We start from the raw sequence: 22823 nt of genomic DNA, 5'->3' as shown, positions 1-22823 counted from the left end.
TAGAGTAAATATTCCCACCATAGCCAATTTTGAGCTACTAACATGATGCCACTGAATGCAAAGTGAGAGAGTGTGGCATACACCCTGGCCTATGAGAGTCAGCTTCAGCACATCTCTGGAGGGGTGGGCAGGGTGGAACATAATCTGCTCCTGACTCTTGTGTCAAATCGAGGGCTTCTTTTTAGGCAATTAAATCAAAGAAGAAAGGAAAACTAATTCTATAGAAGCTGTGAGAAACAAAGAAGAAATCCTGAGAAAAGAAAAATGTATTTATCTTTCTGGTGGATAGAGAGGTGGAAAGCAAGCAGAGTCCCCAGAAATGGGCAAGTCTTCTGTGGAGTTGAAATAGAGGTCCTTGTACTGTATAAACTGCCCTATTCCCCAAGCTATAGAGCTTAAACCCCTCCTTCAGCTGCCTTTCTGGATTTTAATGACCTTCCAATGTTGAAATGCTGGTCAGCATGAAAAATTTTTTATTTTTTTGAGATGAAGTCTTGATTTGTTGCCCAGGCTGGAGTGCAGTGGCATGATCTCTGCTCACTGCAACATCCACCTCCTGGGTTCAAGCAATTCTCCTGCTTCAGCCACTCAAGTAGCTGGGATTACAGGTGTGCACCATCACACCCAGCTAAGTTTTGTATTTTTAGCAGAGACAGGATTTCACCCTGTTGGCCAGGGTTGTCTCAAACTCCTGAGCTCAGGTGATCTGCCCATCTCGGCCTCCCAAGTGCTGGGATTACAGGTGTGAACCACCTTGCCTGGCCTTTTTTTCACTTTAGATAAGCAAAATACAATACAAACTATTTCTGAATGAAATATATATATGTAGACACACAAGTGCATGCATTACATATCTCACATATTCATACATATTTATATGTAACATATATATGAATATATATACATTATAGAACATATATAGATCTATAAAACAAGTGGCCCTCTATTTCTCTCTCTTTTCTTCATATTTCCTTCTCTTTAAAGACATTTTATATGCTCAAAAGAATTTTTCCATCTGCCAACTAATCCACACCTTATTTTCCCCTGGTGTGTTTCTCCTTGCATTGCTGATTGTGGTAAAAACTCACATATAGCAGTTAGATTCCATAAAAGACCAACACGTCTGAAAATTGGTTCACTTACCCAAGTGTATGTGGAGCTTGCTTGGGGTCTAAAATAGAGTTAAATAACAAAGATGAAAAAAGAATAACTTCTATTGAGGTAAGATACCAAACAATAATTTTTAAAGACATTATACTGAGCTGAAATTGACTTACATAAAAACTTTGTTTACAAGTGAGATTTTCATTAGTTTAATAATTTTCAGCCTATCCTTTGCATTCAAAGTGTGAGTTAAAAAAAAAAAACTCACTTATTTTAAAACTCTGCCTCAACTTTTCTTCCTCCTTTAGACATGCTCCATTTACCATGATTTCTAGACCATAATGTGTGCATATGGTTTATACCTCTGAAATATATTTCCCTAAATTCTTCAGTGAGTTAAAAGTAAACTCTATGAGAATAGGGAGTATATGATGAGGAAAACTGCATTCCCTGTAGGCACATGCTAACAGCTATTGCTTAGTGTTAGTTATGTTTAAAAAATATATGCACATTGTAAACTTACGTGAAAGTATTTGCTTTAAGTTTTTCAAGAGAGGCTGTGGCTTGCTCAAGCACATAACTTTTAACAACATCTTTCAAACCTGCGAAATCACATTGCTTATTTGGCCAATTCAGTGTGTATAATATTAATTTACTGTGCCACAAAGGTAGTGCACCTTAACTATTATTAGGGGAGAGTATAATATATTTGATTTCCCTTTATGAGTCTCACATTGCTTATAATTGAGTAGGGCTACCACATTTTCTGGGCAGGCTATCAAATAGGATGTTGTAATGATTTGCTTGACTAGTAGAGCAGATGAAAATATATAAGTTCTGTCTGTAGTTGTTCTGTTTTTGCATTTGAAATTTGCACAGTTTGAAACCATTCATTCCTCTATGGTTCTCTTTAAAATATAAAAGTATTCTTTTATATAAAATATATAAATATATAAAAATTAAAAAATATTCTTTTATATAAAATATATAAAATATATAAAAATATGAACGTATTCTTTTATATTTTAAATACTTAAACATATTACACAAAATCAGTTAAGTAAATGGTTAAAACAGTGTGAACTTCAGAGAACATAAGAGAGGTCTTGGATTTAATTCGAAAGTATCAAGGAAGTGGCAGTAGTACAATGCAAAGATTTGGGCCTGATAGAAAGAAAACAGGTTTTACTTGTAACTGGCATCTCGGGGAATCCTGAATGCTCCAATTGTTGGTCTGCACTGCTTTGCAGTTTACTGAGATGTTGAGATGTTTTGTGCTTCATAAAATACTACTTACCAAAATTATTTTGGACATATAATTCCTCTATTTTACTTAGAGGATACATACAGACTCAAAACGTATCAATAGACTTACTTCCTCTTTTAAACAGTATCATAAAGACAATACAAGTAAATGGAAAGATATCCTGTGTTCATAGGTTGGAAGAATTAATATTGTTAAAATGTCCCTACTACTCAAAATGATATGCAGATTCAATGCACTCTCTATCAAAATTCCAGTTTAATTTCTACAGAAATAGAAAAAAACAATTCTAAACTTTGTATGGAACCACAGAAGACCCTGAATATCCAAAGCAAATCTTGAGCAAACATAACACTGAAGGCATCGCATTACCTGACTTCCAAATCTATTACAAAGTTAGAGTAATCAAAACAGCATGATATTGGCATAAAAACAGACACATTGATCAATGGAACAGAATAGAGAACCTGGAAATAAACCCATGCATTTATGGTCAATTGATTTTCCACAAAGGTGCCAGGAACATACAATAGAAAACGCACAGTCTCTTCAATAAATGGTATTGGGAAAACTGGATATCCACGTGCAGAACAATAAAATTTGATCCTTATCTCACATCTTGTACAAAAATCAACTCAAAGTGGATTAAAGATTTAAACGTAAGACCTGAAACTGTAAAATTACTAGAAGAAAACATAGACATGACATTTGTCTGGGCAGAGATTTCTTGGGTATGTCCCCAAAAGCTCAGGCAGCAAAAGCAAAAATAGACAAATGGAATTGCATCAAACTAAAAGGCTCCTCCTGCACAGCAAAGGACATTATTAAGAGAGTGAATAGACAATCCATGGGTTCAGAGAAAACATTTGCAAACCACATCTGACAATGTACTAATATCCAAAATATATAAGGAACTCAAATAATAGGAAGAAAACAGATACCATATTAAAAATGAGCAAAGGACTTGAAGAGATAGTTCTCAAAAAAAAGACATACAGGCAGCCACCAGACACATAGAAAAATGCTCATCATCAGTAATCATCAGAGAAATGCAAATCAAAACCACAGTGAGATATCATCTTACACCTGTGAGAATCACTATTATTAAAAAGATGAAAGATAAAAAGTGTTGGCAAGATTGTGGAGAAAAGAGAACCCTCATACACTGTAGGTGGGAATGCATATTAGTATAGCCATTATGGAACACAGTAATGGGGTACCTCAAAAAACTAAAAATAAAATTACCATATATGATCCAGCAATCCCACTTATGGGTGTATATCCAAAGGAAATGAAATAAGTATATTGAAGAGATAAATGCACTTCCATGTTAATCATAGCATTATTCACAGTAGTCAAGATACGAAACCAACCTAAATGTCCATCAATGAATGAATGATAAGAAAATGTATACAATGGAATACTCTTCAGCCCTGCAAAAGAAGGAAATCCTGTCATATGTGATACCATGGATGAACCCAGAGGACATCATACTAAGTGAAATAAGCCAGACACGAATAGACAAATACTACCTGATCTCACTTACATGCGGTATCTTAAAAAGTCGAACCCATAGAATAGAGACTAGAATGGTGGTTGCCAGAGGCTGAGAGAGAAGAGTGAATGAGGAAAGGGGAGATGTTGATCAAAGGGTACAAAGTTCCAGCAAGGCAGTAGAAATAAGTTTTCATGACCTATTGCACAGAATGGTGACTATAATTAATAATAATGCATTGCAGGGGGGTGGGGGGGCAGAGCAAGATGGCCGAATAGGAACAGCTCCAGTCCCCAGCTCCCAGTGTGAGCAACACAGAAGACAGGTGATTTCTGCATTATCAACTGAGCTACTGGGTTCATTTCACTAGGGAGTGCCGGACAATCGGTGCTGGTCAGCTGCTGCAGCCCGAGCAGAAGCAGGGTGAGGCATCGCCTCAACTGGGAAGCGCAAGGGGAAAGAGAATCCCTTTTCCTAGCCAGGGGAACTGAGACACACAACACCTGGAAAATCGGATAACTCCCACCCCAATACTGTGTTTTACCAAGGGTCTTAGCAAACGGGCACACCAGGAGATTATATCCCACACCTGGTTGGGAGGGTCCCATGCCCACGGAGCCTCCCTCATTGCTAGCACAGCAGTCTGAGATCTAACGGCAAGTCAGCAGCGAGGCTGGGGGAGGGGTGCCCGCCATTGCTGAGGCTTATGTAGGTAAACAAAGCCACTGGGAAGCTCGAACTGGGTGGAGCTCACAGCAGCTCAAGGAGGCCTGCTTGTCTCTGTAGACTCCACTTCTGGGGACAGGGCACAGCTAAACACCACCAACAACAACAACAACAAAGCAGTAGAAACCTCTGCAGACACAAACGACTCTGTCTGACAGGTTTGAAGAGAGCAGTGGATCTCCCAACACGGAGGTTGAGATCTGAGAACGGACAGACTGCCTGCTCAAGTGGGTCCCTGACCCCTGAGTAGCCTAACTGGGAGACATCCCCCACTAGGGGCAGACCAACACCCCACACCTCACACGGTGGAGTACACCCCTGAGAGGAAGCTTACAAAGCAAGAATCAGACAGGTACACTCGCTATTCAGCAATATTCTATCTTCTGCAGCCTCTGCTGCTGATACCCAGGCAAACAGGGTCTGGAGTGGACCCCAAGCAATCTCCAACAGACTTACAGCTCAGGGTCCTGACTGTTAGAAGGAAAACTAACAAATACGAAGGATACCCACACCAAAACCCCGTCAGTACATCACCATCATCAAAGACCAGAGGCAGATAAAACCACAAAGATGGGGAAAAAGCAGGGCAGAAAAGCTGGAAATTCAAAAAATAAGAGCGCATCTCCCCCTGCAAAGGAACGCAACTCATCGCCAGCAATGGATCAAAGCTGGATGGAGAATGACTTTGACGAGATGAGAGAAGGTGTCTTCAGTCCATCAAACTTCTCAGAGCTAAAGGAGGAATTACGTACCCAGCGCAAAGAAACTAAAAATCTTGAAAAAAGAGTGGAAGAATTGATAACTAGAATTATTAATGCAGAGAAGGCCATAAACGAACTGACAGAGATGAAAACCATGACACGAGAAATATGTGACAAATGCACAAGCTTCAGTAACCGACTCGATCAACTGGAAGAAAGAGTATCAATGATTGAGGATCAAATGAATGAAATGAAGTGAGAAGAGAAATCTAAAGAAAAAAGAAGAAAAAGAAATGAACAAAGCCTGCAAGAAGTATGGCATTATGTAAAAAGACCAAATCTACGTCTCATTGGGGTGCTTGAAAGTGAGAGGGAAAATGGAACCAAGTTGGAAAACACCCTTCAGGATATCATCCAGAAGAACTTCCCCAACCTAGTAGGGCAGGCCAACATTCAAATTCAGAAAATACAGAGAATGCCACAAAGATATTCCTTGAGAAGAGCAACTCTAAGACACATAATTGCCAGATTCACCAAAGTTGAAATGAAGGAAAAAATCTTAAGGGCAGCCAGAGAGAAAGGTCGGGTTACCCACAAGGGGAAGCCCATCAGACTAATAGCAGATCTCTCGGCAGAAACTCTACAAGCCAGAAGAGAGTGGGGGCCAGTATTCAACATTCTTAAAGAAAAGAATTTTCAACCCAGAATTTCATATCCAGCCAAACTAAGTTTCGTAAGTGAAGGAGAAATAAAATCCTTTACAGATAAGCAAATGCTTAGAGATTTTGTCACCACCAGGCCTGCCTTACAAGAGACCCTGAAGGAAGCACTAAAAATGGAAAGGAACAACCGGTACCAGCCATTGCAAAAATATGCCAAAATGTAAAGACCATTGATGCTAGGAAGAAACTGCATCAACTAACGAGCAAAATAACCAGTTAATATCATAATGGCAGGATCAAGTTCACACATAACAATATTAACCTTAAATGTAAATGGACTAAATGCTCCAATTAAAAGACACAGACTGGCAAACTGGATAAAGAGTCAAGACCCATCAGTTTGCTGTATTCAGGAGACCCATCTCACATGCAGAGACATACATAGGCTCAAAATAAAGGGATGGAGGAAGATCTACCAAGCAAATGGAGAACAAAAAAAAGCAGGGGTTGCAATACTAGTCTCTGATAAAACAGACTTTAAACCATCAAAGATCAAAAGAGACAAAGAAGGCCATTCCATAATGGTAAAGGGATCAATTCTACAGGAAGAGCTAACTATCCTAAATATATATGCACCCAATACAGGAGCACCCAGATTCATAAAGCAAGTCCTTAGAGACTTACAAAGAGACTTAGACTCCCATACAACAATAATGGGAAACTTTAACACCCCACTGTCAACATTAGACAGATCAAGGAGACAGAAAGTTAACAAGGATATCCAGGAATTGAACTCAGCTCTGCACCAAGCAGACCTAATAGACGTCTACAGAACTCTCCACCCCAGATCAACAGAATATACATTCTTCTCAGCACCACATCACACTTATTCCAAAATTGACCACATAATTGGAAGTAAATCACTCCTCAGCAAATGTACAAGAACAGAAATTATAACAAACTGTCTCTCAGACCACAGTGCAATCAAACTAGAACTCAGGACTAAGAAACTCAATCAAAACCGCTCAACTACATGGAAACTGAATAACCTGCTCCTGAATGACTACGGGGTATATAATGAAATGAAGGCAGAAATAAAGATGTTCTTTGAAACCAATGAGAACAAAGATACAACATACCAGAATCTCTGGGACACATTTAAAGCAGTGTGTAGAGGGAAATTTATAGCACTAAATGCCCACAAGAGAAAGCTGGAAAGATCTAAAATTGACACTCTAACATCACAATTAAAAGAAGTAGAGAAGCAAGAGCAAACACATTCAAAAGCTAGCAGAAGGCAAGAAATAACTAAGATCAGAGCAGAACTGAAGGAGATAGAGACACAAAAATCAATGAATCCAGGAGTTGGTTTTTTGAAAAGATCAACAAAATTGATAGTCCACTAGCAAGACTAATGAAGAAGAAAAGAGAGAAGAATCAAATAGATGCAATAAAAAATGATAAAGGGGATATCACCACCAACCCCACAGAAATACAAACTACCATCAAAGAATACTATAAACACCTCTATGCAAATAAACTAGAAAATCTAGAAGAAATGGATAATTTCCTGGACACTTACACTCTTCCAAGACTAAACCAGGAAGAAGCTGAATCCCTGAATAGACCAATAGCAGGCTCTGAAATTGAGGCAATAATTAATAGCCTACCAACCAAAAAAAGTCCAGGACCAGATGGATTCACAGCTGAATTCTACCAGAGGTACAAGGAGGAGCTGGTACCATTCCTTCTGAAACTATTCCAATCAAAAGAAAAAGAGGGAATCCTCCCTAACTCATTTTATGAGGCCAACGTCATCCTGATACCAAAGCCTGGCAGAGACACAACAAAAAAATATAGTTTTAGACCAATATCCCTGTTGAACATCGATGCAAAAATCCTCAATAAAATACTGGCAAACCAGATCCAGCAGCACATCAAAAAGCTTATCCACCATGATCAAGTGGGCTTCATCCCTGGGACGCAAGGCTGGTTCAACATATGCAAATCAATAAACGTAATCCAGCATATAAACAGAACCAAAGACAAAAACCACATGATTATCTCAATAGATGGAGAAAAGGCCTTTGACAAAATTCAACAGCCCTTCATGCTAAAAACTCTCAATAAATTTGGTATTGATGGAACGTATCTCAAAATAATAAGAGCTATTTATGACAAACCCACAGCCAATATCATGGGCAAAAACTGGAAGCATTCCCTTTGAAAACTGGCACAAGACAGGGATGCCCTCTCTCACCACTCCTATTCAACATAGTGTTGGAAGTTCTGGCTAGGGCAATCAGGCAAGAGAAAGAAATGAAGGGTATTCAGTTAGGAAAAGAAGAAGTCAAATTGTCCCTGTTTGCAGATGACATGATTGTATATTTAGAAAACCCCATTGTCTCAGCCCAAAATCTCCTTAAGCTGATAAGCAACTTCAGCAAAGTCTCAGGATACAAAATTAATGTGCAAAAATCACAAGCATTCTTATACACCAGTAACAGACAAACAGAGAGCCAAATCATGAATGAACTTCCATTCACAATTGCTTCAAAGGGAATAAAATACCTAGGAATCCAACTTACAAGGGATTTAAAGGACCTCTTCAAGGAGAACTACAAACCACTGCTCAGTGAAATAAAAGAGGACACAAACAAATGGAAGAACATAGCATGCTCATGGATAGGAAGAATCAATATCATGAAAATGGCCATACTGCCCAAGGTAATTTATAGATTCAATGCCATCCCCATCAAGCTACCAATGAGTTTCTTCACAGAATTGGAAAAAACTGCTTTAAAGTTCATATGGCACCAAAAAAGAGCCCACATTGCCAAGACAATCCTAAGTCAAAAGAGCAAAGCTGGAGGCATCACGCTACCTGACTTCAAACTATACTACAAGGCTACAGTAACCAAAACAGCATACCAAAACAGAGATATAGACCAATGGAACAGAACAGAGTCCTCAGAAATAATACCACACATCTACAGCCATCTGATCTTTGACAAACCTGAGAAAAACAAGAAATGGGGAAAGGATTTCCTATTTAATAAATGGTGCTGGGAAAATTGGCTAGCCATAAGTAGAAAGCTGAAACTGGATCCTTTCCTTACTTCTTATACGAAAATTAATTCAAGATGGATTAGATACTTAAATGTTAAACCTAATACCATAAAAACCCTAGAAGAAAACCTAGGTAATACCATTCAGGACATAGGCATGGGCAAGGACTTCATGTCTAAAACACCAAAAGCAATGGCAACAAAAGCCAAAATTGACAAATGGGATCTAATTAAACTAAAGAGCTTCTGCACAGCAAAAGAAACTACCATCAGAGTGAACAGGCAACCTACAGAATGGGAGAAAATTTTTGCAATCTACTCATCTGACAAAGGGCTAATATCCAGAACCTACAAAGAACTCAAACAAATTTACAGAAAAAAACAAATGACCCCATCAAAAAGTGGGCAAAGGATATGAACAGACATTTCTGAAAAGAAGACATTCATACAGCCAACAGACACATGAAAAAATGCTCATCATCACTGGCCATCAGAGAAATGCAAATCAAAACCACAATGAGATACCATCTCACACCAGTTAGAATGGCAATCATTAAAAAGTCAGGAAACAACAGGTGCTGGAGAGGATGTGGAGACATAGGAACACTTTTACACTGTTGGTGGGATTGTAAACTAGTTCAACCATTATGGAAAACAGTATGGTGATTCCTCAAGGATCTAGAACTAGAAGTACCATATGACCCAGCCATCCCATTACTGGGTATATACCCAAAGGATTATAAATCATGCTGCTATAAAGACACATGAACACGTATGTTAATTGTGGCACTATTCACAATAGCAAAGACTTGGAATCAACCCAAATGTCCATCAGTGACAGACTGGATTAAGAAAATGTGGCACATGTACACCATGGAATACTATGCAGCCATAAAAGAGGATAAGTTTGTGTCCTTTGTAGGGACATGGATGCAGCTGGAAACCATCATTCTCAGCAAACTATCACAAGAACAGAAAACCAAACACCGCATGTTCTCACTCATAGGTGGGAACTGAACAATGAGATCACCTGGACTCGGGAAGGGGAACATCACACACTGAGGCCTATCATGGGGAGGGGGGAGGGGAGAGGGATTGCACTGGGAGTTATACCTGATGTAAATGACGAGTTGATGGATGCTGTCGAGTTGATGGGTGCAGCACACCAACATGGCACAAGTATACATATGTAACAAACCTGCACGTTATGCACGTGTACCCTAGAACTTAAAGTATAATAATAAATAATAATAATAATGCATTGCATATTTCAAAGTTGCATAAAGATTAGATTTTAAATGTTCTCACTACAAAAGGTTCGTAAGTATATGAAGTGATGGATATGTTCATTAGCTTGATTCAATCATTCCATAATGTATACGTGTATCAAACATCACATTGTGCCCCATAAACATATAAAATTATTATTTGTCATTTAAAACTGAAATAATTTTTTAAAAAAATAAATAAGATCAATTTAAAAAATTATCATCATGGATTCTTTGGACTGGAAGAGTTCCTTGTCTGCACAGTAAATTTTTAAAACCTTATCCTCTACATACCACTGAAATGGAATTCCATAATTGTAGCAATTTTATTCTTTTATATAATTTAGTTTCTTTTTCAACAAAGATTTATTGAGCACTGCTAGGTGCCAGGCATGTTCTGGGTACTTAGTGCATATTGATGGATAATACGAAGGTCTCTGTTCTCATGAAGTTTATTTCTATCAAAAGAGACATATAGGAAACAATAAACACAATTAATAGATAAATGATATAGTAAGTTTAGAAGTTGGTACGCACTAGAGAGAAATGAAAAAACAGAGCAGCATGAAGACATTTATCAGTGCTGGGCTAAGGAGGAGCAGGTCTGTGTTAGAGTGGTTGGGGTTACTCTTGGTCCACGTGAAGGGTGTTGACCAAGTGGAATGTAGGGGAAGAGCATTCTAGGCAGCGGGAACAGGTAGACCAAAGGCCTATTACTGAAGACCTGGCAAGGTTGGGAAACGGCAGAAAGGCCAGTGTGACTGGAGTAGAGCCAGTGGAGGGGAGAGTAGTAAGACAGCAGGTGAGAGGAGTAATGAAGCTGGGGTTACAGGTAGCTTTCCTCTGAGTATAATGGAGAACGATTTTTGGCCAGAAGAATGACATGAAATAACTTCCAATTTAAAAAGATCACTCAGGCTGTGGGGTGAGAACAGACGGGCGGGATCAAAGGTAGATGGAGGGATACGTGTTAAGGGCGTGCTACAGTTGATCTGCTGATAAATGATAATCATGACCTGGACCAGAACGGGAGAAGTAGAGGTTGTGAGGGATGGTAGAAATCTAGATATATTTTGAAGTAGAGTCAAAGAGATTTCCAGATAGATTCAAAGAGGGTTGTGAGAGAGACAGAAGCATCCAGAATGATTCTAAGGTTGAGCATGTTGTTTCCGAAGGGGATAGAGGTGTGCAGGGTCAGGAATCCAGTTTTAGACTGAATATCTAGGCTACTAGATATCCAAGCAGAGATGTCAAACAGGCAATCGGATATTTAAATCTAGACTTTGAAAGGGAAGTCTGGACTAGAAATGGAAATTGGTGAATTTTTTTTTGGCATAATTGAAACCATGGATTTGGATGAGATCACCAAGAGAGTGAGTGTAGGTAGAGAACTTCTTCAGTGGGTTTCAGGTATTTGCTGTAATTTATTCAGTGGGTATATAAAGATAAATGCTCCCTCTTCTCAAAGATTTCATCATTTGTTTTGGCTACACAGGTTTTTCATAACCTAGAGATACCATTCACATAGACTACAGTGTCTGGTGTTGAATACTGCAATGGCTGGGGAATTGGGGAGCAGTGTGGAGAGAAAGAGTATCGTATGATAAATGTTATTCCTTTTTTTTTTTTTTTTTGAGATAGGATCTCACTCTGTCACCCAGGCTAGAGTGCAGTGACATGATCTCAACTAACTGCAACCTCTGCCTCCCAGGTTCAAGCGATTCTCCTACCTTAACCTCCCAAGTAGCTGGGACTACAGATGCACATCACCACACCCGACTAATTTTTGTATTTTTTGTAGAGATGAGGTTTCACTGTGTTGGCCAAACTGGTCTGAAAGTCCTGGTCTCAAGTGCTCCACCCGCCTTGGCCTCCCAAAGTGCTGGGATTACAGGTGTGAGCCACCATGCCCAGCCAGATAAATGCTATTCTTGATATATGTGATACAATGTAAAACGATTAGTGCATGCAATGGAACTATAGAGAAAGGAGCAGTGAATTGACTTAGTAATAATAAAGCAGAGTAAATTTAGAATACTCTGTTCTCAAATAATGTATCAGAACAGAACAGTGTATAATAACATTGTATATAGTAAAATAAACCGTGCTAAAGGATCATTCAACATTGATCCTTGTTTATGGCTACTAATTTGGGTCACCCAGCTTGTCTTCTACATCCCTTCTTCCTATTGCTGAAAAGGTTACTAAAGCCCATTGCACCACTGTTCCTGGGTAAAGGCTGAGGTAGAGTGGGAAGGAAAGCACAGGAATGACATCAGCATTCTACATTTCTGTACCTATGGGTTCCATTAGGAGTTGGCAGGGATGAGGTATGTTCCACGGTCAATCAGTCCATGTATGTAGTTACACACTCACTATTGTCTCTTTTCTGTGACCTAGGTTGTAAAGTAATGGGTAGAAAAAAGGGGCGGGGTGGAGATCTTCTGCTTTACGTTGTAAGCATTTTAAATCTCTGAAATGAAAAAGAACAACCTCATGTTTTCTGGGAAGTTATACTTTTGATGTGGTTTTTCTACTCCTAGCTTATAGGAAAAAGGATATTGTTGAGTTATGAGATATCTATCAGTGGTCATAGGCAAAGTTGGTGACAATTTTAAGAACTACTTCCTCATGTGTACACACACACACACACACACACACACACACATTTACGTTTTAAATGGTCTTTACTTGCCAGAAATCAGCCTTGTGACTTAGGGCAAGTCATCTCAAATGTAAAGAATACGTAGGCCACAGATGATATAACATTTTAATTTTAAAATTTTAAATGATTGTCTGTGTTTTCTGTCATTAGTTTTTAATCAGAATTATAACATAGTTCCTCAAAGAAGGTAGACAATTTGGGATACATGTAAGCAGTTATGTAAGACTAGAATTGATGCAGAACATAAGTAACATTTCACACTGTCAACAGCAACACTAAATTACTAGGCCTGAACCATATTTTTATGTGTATTGCTATTTTCTGCTCAATGTCTTCCCTTTACATGTGAGGCCTTTCTCAACGTGTCCCTTCTGTGCTGAGCTTTGAAATCCTTCAGCCTTTCCAGCATCCTTGTTGCAGCATCAGGCTGTGTTCTCCAACACCTAGCACGTCACTCTGCATGCACACAGTTCTCAAAACAATCATCTGTCAATCTATTAGGTGCCGATTGATTAGTTGTTTTCTAACATTTACATAGCTGGATATATGATTAACAATATCATACTTCTCTATTCAGGTACTTACTGTGCTTTATTTATTGTCATTTTATGAATGTTTCTCTGTCCTTATCTGCTTATTTATATAAGGTTCAAACTAATGAATTAAATCCAGAATAAATAGCTGCCAGTTCAATTTATCTTGAGAATTAGCTGACATAATGGCATCGGCAGAAACCCTAATCAGCATTAATTTATTTATTCATCAAATGCTTATTGAGCATACTGAGTACCAGCCATTGTGCAAAGTGGTGGGGATACAAACATGGAGAGGGCAGATGGAGTTTCTGTCTTCATGGAGCTTCTAGATAAGAAAAGAAACAGTGGTAGTGTCACACAATGATACAAGTTCAGGGAGCTCCTGTATCAGAATTAGATTAGCATATGTGGTAGAAAACCCAAATCACAGTAGTGCAAGGAAAATAGAAATTTTTCTCCAACATGAGTGTCTGGAGGTAGACAATCCAGAACTCCACTATGTCTATGTTGTTGCTGTGCTGTGTGTGGCCTCTATGCCCAAAGTTACCTTGTTGTCTAACATGGCAGCCTGTGTCCATATTCCACCAGTAAGAAGGGAGAAAGAGAAGAGCAGTCTCCTGCTCTTTAAAAAACTTCCCAGATGTTGCTCAAACCACTTTCCCTTACATCCCTTTGGCCAGAACTTAGTCGCATGGTGATGCTGAGCAGCAAAAGAAACTGGAAAATGCAATATTTATTCTGGGTGGCCAGGAAGAAGAGGGGATGCCTACCAAGAGGACAATTAACCATCTTTGCCCCAGGATTTCTGGGAAAATGGTTGCTTAAATTGAGATCTGAGGGTTAGTAGGATTCTCAGAAGTATATGTACATGTGTCCTTATAGAAGAAAAACATTCCTGAGGAAAGAGAAAGTTCTAGGAATTGAACACTGAGAAGAAACTGTTCTCTCACCAATCATGATTAATCATTGTGTGACAATGTTTGCACTTTTTCTTTTTTTTGGAAAAGAGTACAGTGCAGGTTATTTCAGAGGAAGGTGGGGGTAGTGTTAATGATCAGTGAAGTTTTGTGGTTGAACAGGCAGGAGATCTTCTCAGAAAAGATGAAGTCTGGGAGAAGGATTTATGACAGGGTGGTGTTAATCTTTTCTCAATATTGGCTCAGGCTCAGGCATGTACTTGAGGCAGTTCAAAGGCCAGGGCATTCAGGGGCTATCCCAAGGTAAAGTTCAGGGGATAACTCATGGATTTTTGTGCCCGTGGTAGGGTCAAATTACCAGTTTCATTCAAATCTTAGAGATATAGTCATGCTCACTAATATGACATGAATCTGCAGAAACAATGAAATCATTTACAATATATTAAATTTACAGTATCAGTCTGCTTTGGGACTTTTCTAATTTTTATAATGTTCAGCCTTATAAAATCAGTATTTGGTCTAGCTTAAACAAATCTAATAGTAATTCTTATTTACTTGTTATTGTGATAAATCAGCAGTTGCCTGAAATAAAAGTAACATATGGAACATTTTTAACTTTCTGAAATGTAGTATGTTATTTGAGAAAATATACATTTTTATGCTTTTCTAATTATTTTCATACTGTCATTTGGTTACATTTTGATTCTGCTTTTTATTCTCAAAATGAATGGAAGTTACAAATAGTCCAGCTCATTTAAAGTTAAGCATGACTTGAAGACATTTTATCTCTAAAATGACTTTTTTCTGGTTTTAAGATCAAACACCAAATTTAAATCTAAAATCAGCTAGAGAGTCTAAGAAAAGCACTGATCTAAATTTATATTTAGGATCTTATGTATTTTTTTTTGTATTCCTTCTCAAATACTATGAAGTTATAACTTTTTTCCCCAGAGAAAGTATTTGTATGGTTGGTGGTTGGCAATACAATTTTTATATCATGCATGAGTAGGGGAGATTGAACCATTTAATTCCACTGTGGCTGGTGAGTTTAATAAATGCCAGGTTGGTAAAAGCAACACTTCTAGGTTGTATTTGTCTTGAGATCAGTGTGTCTTAAAATCGCAATTAGGATGGATTATTAAATGGAAGCTGATATTTCAGAGTCATCTTCTTTTCTATGTTAGACTTTAATTTTATGAGAATAGAGAAAGTATTAAAATTTGTGCTCACTAGCTCATTATTTAGTTCGTGCCTTCATACTAGGTCATAGAATTGTCAATAGACACATGGTACCATTCAGTTTTTTGAGGTCACTTCTAGGCCTATGTAACATGATTATTCTGATTCTATTTATATGGTTATCTTCATAAATAATAATCAGGGTCTCACAGTCTTTAGCTGTCTGTGGAGGACAGCAAGCATCCGTTCCCACTCTGAGTGAATCCAGACTTAACTCTGAACTCTGATGAAAGTCAAAACTTCCATATAATTTCCAACATTTGTGTTCTCTCTGCCTGTAATGCATTTTATCACTAACTTAAATTCTACAAATTATTTGTTTTGATTAAAAACAACAGTGAATAAATAATCACACAGAGATCCTGGACCAAATATGTTATATTTGACCATTTAGGTCCCATTTTCCTTTTGGTCAGTTCACAGTTTTGCAGGTAGTTTCATAGATGACCATTGACTCTCAGATTTAGAGGTACGTGGGACACCAAGACATCTATGCTATGATAAGAGACAGTGCTTTTACTGGTAAACTGTTTACCAATGGAGAGAGGGCTGGGACATCAGTGCTGTTGTGCTTGCATGTGAATACTGTGATTGGGAGGACTGAGGGTATTAAAGGGAGGGGATGGTTAGATCATTGGGAGAGCACATTAGCAGAGGTCAATAACACTCCTCTGCTTACAACTCCTCGAAATGTCTTCAATAAACATGGAGTACATTGGTAATAAGAAAAAACAACCAAGAGCTATTAAAAAAAGAAAATCCTTCAGGGGCTCCTCGTGGTCTATGGGATAAAGTCGAAGTGCCTAAATGTGAACTTGAGCCTCACCTGCACACTTGCAGCCTCATCTCTTGCCATACCCTGCCTTCAACCCTAGGCTGCTGTAATGTTCAAGTGCTTCTTGCCTCTTTTCTTCTTTCTTGTGTGCAATATCTTTCCTCTATGCCTCATGCTCATGCTGTCCTCTCTCTGCCTTGAATCCCTTTCCCACCCCTCACCTGATCCCATGCTACGTCAGGGGCCTCTCTCCAATGTGCTCCCATAAACTCTGAGCATTGCACCTCCTTCCATGCATTACTATTTGTTCTTATGTGTCTGTTTGTTCCCCTCACTAGACTGTATCCTCAATACCAGACACATAGAGGGTAACTGGTGCAAGTTCGTCAAGTGAATAAATGAGTGTCTTGGTGCATACTAGGGGATTGAAAATAATTTTAAATAATCACAAAAGTATAATCATCTTATCGATTATCTGTTTACTACCAGAAATGTGCATTAGCACATAGAAAACTGAAACAATTTTGCAAATAAACAGATTTGTATAATAAATTTATATTATAAATTATATTATATTATAAATTTATAATATAAATTATATAATTGTAATGATAATATATACTATATTATATATTATATATATTATAATTATAATATAAATTATGTTATAAATTTATATTGTAAATTTACATAATGTGGTCTGATTCTCCAAGTCTTGCTGTAAGCTTTAATAAGTTGTTGCTATTGTGGGTTCTTTTGGTAAACTTTTTGAGAAATGTACCAACTAGTGCTATTTGGTATGTGTTTTTTGCTTCTACTCTAACGTCAAGTCAGTGAGAGAAGCTTTGTGTACTTGCTTTGGTAAACTGATTCTGAGTATCTTATTTCCTTATGTGCATGAGGTGCATGGAAGTGGACTTAATGGATTTCTGCTACAGTGTGTGGTAAGGATGCTATTTTTAAAGTCTGAGTTCCCAGAGTAAACTTTTTAAATAGGATTAGGGTTTTATCTCATAACTAATATAATAAAGCTTAAATTAGAATTATAAATAATATATGTATATGTATGTTTATGTTTGTGTATATATATATATAATCCCATCATGGGGGCAAGACCCTCATGACCTCATTTCATATATATATATATATATATATATATATATGAATATATGTGAGTCAGATTCAAAAACAGCAACAAACATAGAATATTAGACCTCAAAGTTATTCTAGGCCATTTAATCTTTTGCTTTACAGATAAGGAACTGATGTCATCATGGGTAAATGATGATTCCCTGAAGGTACCAGGACAAAAATTCTGGTCACCTGATTCTTACTTTGGGGGTAAATGTGAATTCTCAAGCAAGGGGAAGTATGTGGAGACTTTACAGTTGGCAAGGAAGATTTCTACTCATGCTACCTTGAGAAACAGGGCTTAATAATAAAGCTAAAACGATACCTAGAGGCTTTGCTATTGTGTCCAGCAATCCTGTGGCCTCTGCTCACCTGAGCCTGTCTCTTCCTGTCTCTAGGCAATGAGACTCCAGTTGGGTCCTTGACTTGGGAAGCCTTTGGCACAAACATCCATGTTGGATCTTATTAGTTGTAGCCAAAGTAAGACAGTTTTGGTCAATACATAGGACTTTGCAACCTAGAGCATGCATCTGCAGGGAAAACTTCCTAAAGCTTCTGTAGAAGCAAAGGGGGCCTTCAGGTAGGTTCAGGCCCTTTGAGCTTTCTGGACCTGGTCAGTATGGGGAGGAAAAGACGTTTGTGTGGATAATTATGGGATGGGGAAGATAAACTACATCATAGCTAAATTCAAGCTGAGTTAGTTTATAAATGGAGGTAAATGCTCTGCCTATAAGAAACTACTCACAAATACTGTTGTGTGGCCTTTGGGCAAACAGTTGAACATTATCAACCTCAGTTTTCTTATCTTAAAAGAAAGATAATAATGATACTTACCTTGTCCACTCGTTGTGCATATCAGGACCATGTATGTTAAATGATCATCCATATGTAGATAACTATTACTGTTATTACCTCTGTAATACCGTAAGAATGACTACTGTAATTATTTTTATAACTACTAGTACCTAACACTACTGTATTACTCCTATTGTTACATGCCAGTAGTTTGTATTATAATTGAGTAGTCTGCTCAGTTAGACAATAGGAGAGAGAGAGTTTTACAATTTATTCGCCAGAAGCTATAGTTCTTTCACTGTGCAATGGTTAAGATCAGGGCTTTGTGGGAATTAAAGCTACTTCCTAGATGTAACATCTTAGACAAGTTATTTAACTTGTATGCTTCAATTATCTCTTTTGTAAAATGGGGATAATACATTCTATCACATAAAGTTCTTGTGAAGATTAAATGAAGTAATCTAAGTACTGTTTAGAACAATGCCTAGCACACAATGATCTCGCAAGAAATATTCTCTGTTAAGCTATTAATATATTGGTATGTATTGTATTTTCATAACTACCTTGGGAGAGAAGAAGCATCATTATCTTTGTTTCATGGATGCTGAAACTGAGGTTTCTGATTTGCTATGTTTACTGACATACCAAAGCTGGGAGAGATTCAAAGAGCCCCCTGCTCTTCCTTCCTTCTTTTCTTTCCTCCCTTCCTTCCGTATATCCTTATTATTGGGCTGGAATGGGAAGCCATAACTCCCACCCAGTTGATTGCAATTAGCACGTCTGATTGTTTTTTAAATGTTCTTTCCCCTCCAGCCCTACCTCCCTGCCAGAGCACTTGTAAGAAAGTACTCACTCACATGTCTTATTCCCACTGAAATAAAATCATATTATGCTTCTGTCTTTTGCCACTAGCCTATTACTATTAGCTGTCATATTCGAAGTCCCAAGTTCTTTATCTGAACCCGCATACTCGAGAAATCGACAGGATCAAGGAAATAAGAACCAGCGTTTACATAAGTGTTTATTGGACTTTTCTTTATCATCTTTCAGGTCTTATAGAAATTTGCCTGATGCACCCCCTAGATGTGGTGAAAACCAGGTAAGGTTCTGCATGAACAAGTTTTATTGACTTTGGCTAATATCCAAATTAAGATCTGTCAGAGCACTAAATGCTAGGACTTGTCCCAGGTCGGTAGCTTCTCTCTATAATGGCAGTTATATTTGCTTCTAAAGAAAGTACTATTTGACGGATAAAATGTGAACAGTGAAAAGCATTTCTGGATAAAGGTCATCTGAAGTATGTAATATTTTACTGCCTTTACATGACAACCATAAGGCATGATTTGTAGCTATACTGGTAATTGAGGTAAATTTATCAAAATGATGTAAAAACTAAACTTTATCCAGTGGATTATGACAGCGCATTTTCATTTGGCATTGCATAACAAATCTCTATTTAATTGTCAGTATTTTGGTATGAGACTTCAAAATTTTAAGTAAGTTTTTTACATAGTGCTTAAATAATTTATTCCTATTGCTGTTTGCCAATGCAAAATGCCATATTTTCAGGAAACTGCAAGGGCATAATATGGTCAGTGCAAGCCAGGGCAATGTATTAAATCTATTTACCAAGAAGGAAAAAAAGAAAAATAACAAAACTTTGTGGGGATAATATGATCTAGAGCATTTTTTAAAAGTTAAACCTGTGACTGAATTACTGAACTTTCTATTTTTTCAAATTGGAAGCTCTTGGAGTCTAGTGAAATTTTCCATTTATTTGCACTATATGAAACCCAAGAGCACCATGCTTAGGTTGGGGCCTAACAGCCAACAATGCTATGCAATAATGGTGGTTAAAGAAACGATTACTGCCTCAATTAGGAAATATTTGATAATTCAGGCTGGTCACTGGATGGACGTGTTACTTACTCTACCTAAAGATGCAGCGGAATCTTAGGCTGGTTGCTGAAAGCAAGAGAAGGTGACTGTGGCATGCAAAAATAGTATTACTATTCTAATAGAGGTAGAGAAGATGGGAATTTGGCTTCTGTCTTAGCTGTAGCTGCTGTAACAAAATATTATAGACTGGGTGACTTAAACAACAGACGTTCATATTTACAGTTTTGGCGGATAGGAATTCCAAGATTAAGGTCTTGGTTGATTCAGTTCTTGGTGAGGGCCCTCTTCCTAACTGTAGAGGGCCTCCTTCTTGCTGCATCCTTACATGGCAGAGAGAGAAAGTTCCGGTGTCACTTCCTCTTCTTATAAAGCCATTAATCCCATCATGGGGGCAAGATCCTCATGACCTCATTTAAACCTAATCACCCCCCAAAGACCTCACCCCCAAATACCATCGCATTGTGGGTTAGGGCTTCCATGTACACATTTTGGAGGGACACAAGCATTCAGTTTGTAACAGCCTCAAATCACTAAACTCAAAGAGAAAGAAGAAAACAAGGGGCCCTGCATGGTGGCTCACGCCTGTAATCCCAGCACTTCGGGAGGCTGAGACAGGTGGATCATCTGAGGTCAGGAGTTCGAGACCAGCGTGGCCAACATGGTGAAACCCTGTCTCTACTAAAAATACAAAAATTAGCCGGGCATGGTGGCACACCCCTGTAATCCCAGCTACTCGGGAGGCTGAGGCAGAGGAATCACTTGAACCCGGGAGGTGGAAGTTGCAGTGAGCCGAGATTGCTCCACTGCACTTCAGCTTGGGTGACAGAGCAAGACTCCGTCTCAAAAAAAAAAAGAAAACCACAAATTATATTCAAATGCAAGATATGTGCACCCCTGGGCCATCTTTATTACAAGATTCCAAAACAGAAAGCAGAACTCCCTGGGATTTCCCTCTTAGATTTTGTGTTAACCTTCTTTGAGAAGCCAGATTATTGTTGCTAATCTCACTGAGAAAATAATCTTTTTCATCTGAGGGTAATTTCCTAAATTAGCAAACTGTTCCAATGAACATAGAGGAGAAATAAGAGTGATTTAATCCAGACACAATATTAGAATATGGTCACTCATTCACTCAATGCTTCATTCATCCACTCAACAGATGTGTATTGAGCATCTAGTGTGTGTGGGTTTCAGGACAGCTCTGCCCTCAGAGAGCTCACAGTCTGATTAGCTAATTGAGATCTCATCCCAATGAACTTCAAAAGCTGTATCATTTTGTTGTACTAGAATTGAACTGAAAATTTCTTGAAGTGGATATAACAAGTTACTGGGGCTTTATGTCTTCTTTGCTACATAAATATTTTCATTAAAATGGCATTCATTCATTAGAGTTAGTCACATGACTTTGCCTAACTTCAGCAGGGAGGAAGATACAGTCCTTCCAGGTGCTCTGAAGGAGAGGGGAATTGGATACAGGGTGGTATTTGACCTGCATAATGAAAAGTATGTTGAATCAAGACTCACAATCATAGAGTAAACTGAAAGGCACAAATATGGGCAACTGACATTGCAACAGAAGTAGAATATGCAAGATTGGAAGGATTTATCACCCAGGCACTAACAGAGAGGTGACATCAAGTGGGCAGAAGCAGACCACATGTGGGAACCTCTTTACCATCACATTACACAGGAGATGACTGTGTTTCTAAATAGAAATAAATTCATACCCAGGTAAGAGTGTTGATCGTTTACAGAGTTTAAAAAATCCACTTGAAAGAGGAGTTTGGAAGTAAATTTTTAGAACCTGTTGTTATTCATTCAGCAAGAAAAAGATTAGGTACAAATAGAACCCCAAAACAAGCCTTGACTCCAAAAAGTAGATACATTTATTTTGCCATACTCCAGCACGTGAGATATTGTGGAAAATGAGCCATTTCCATATTTGGATTAATTCAGTATACTTCTCCTTAATTAATAAAATCCAGTAAAAAAAAACTGTGACATAAGGTTTGGCTTCATGTATCCCATGCCCCACTTTGACAATGCCTGCCACAACTTAGAATACAGTACTCTCGGAATACTGTGTCATTTAAAAAGTGATCTGCTAAAATCACCAATGCTAAGTGGTTTCATGTATTATCTCTTACAATTTATCATTTATGTTATTTATTTTAATATTTATCAAAATAGTACATGTATGTTGTATCAAATTCAAATAATACTCCAAGCCTTGTGTCAATTAAGACAGGCTAGGTTACGTGGCTGTAATATCAACAACAAACTTTAAATCTCAGCAGATTACAAAAACAAAGATTTTGTGTCTGATACAACTGGGTATCTTCATCTGTCCAGGCTGCATTAACAAAATATCATAAACTGGGTAACTTATAGACAACAGAAATTGATTTCTCACTGTACTGGAGGCTGAGACGTCTAAGCTCAAGGTGCTGGCAGGTTTGATGTCTGGTAAGGGCCTGTTTCCTGGTTCATAAAGGGTGCCTTCTTGCTGTGTCCTCACATGGTGAAAGAGCAAGGCATCACTCTAGGGTCTCTCTTATAAGGACACTAATCCCGTTCC

At 38.1% G+C, this 22823-nt stretch overlaps 1 protein-coding gene across 2 annotated transcripts in view; it reads left to right on the top strand.

Annotated features, from left to right (window-relative positions):
* SLC25A21 (solute carrier family 25 member 21) overlaps nucleotides 1-22823 on the top strand; it is a 507705-nt gene that overhangs the window by 282041 nt on the left and 202841 nt on the right. For both annotated transcript variants that reach the window (XM_025391998.1, XM_025391997.1), the window contains exon 2: nucleotides 19397-19445. In XM_025391998.1, the coding sequence (XP_025247783.1) occupies nucleotides 19397-19445 (49 nt within the window). The remainder of the gene's footprint in view (nucleotides 1-19396; nucleotides 19446-22823) is intronic.

This window comes from Theropithecus gelada, chromosome 7b (genome assembly GCF_003255815.1).
Source record: "Theropithecus gelada isolate Dixy chromosome 7b, Tgel_1.0, whole genome shotgun sequence".
NCBI classification, from domain to species: Eukaryota; Metazoa; Chordata; class Mammalia; order Primates; family Cercopithecidae; genus Theropithecus; species Theropithecus gelada.
Note: the sequence above shows the minus strand (reverse complement) of the source record. Positions and strands in the feature narration are given on the sequence as shown.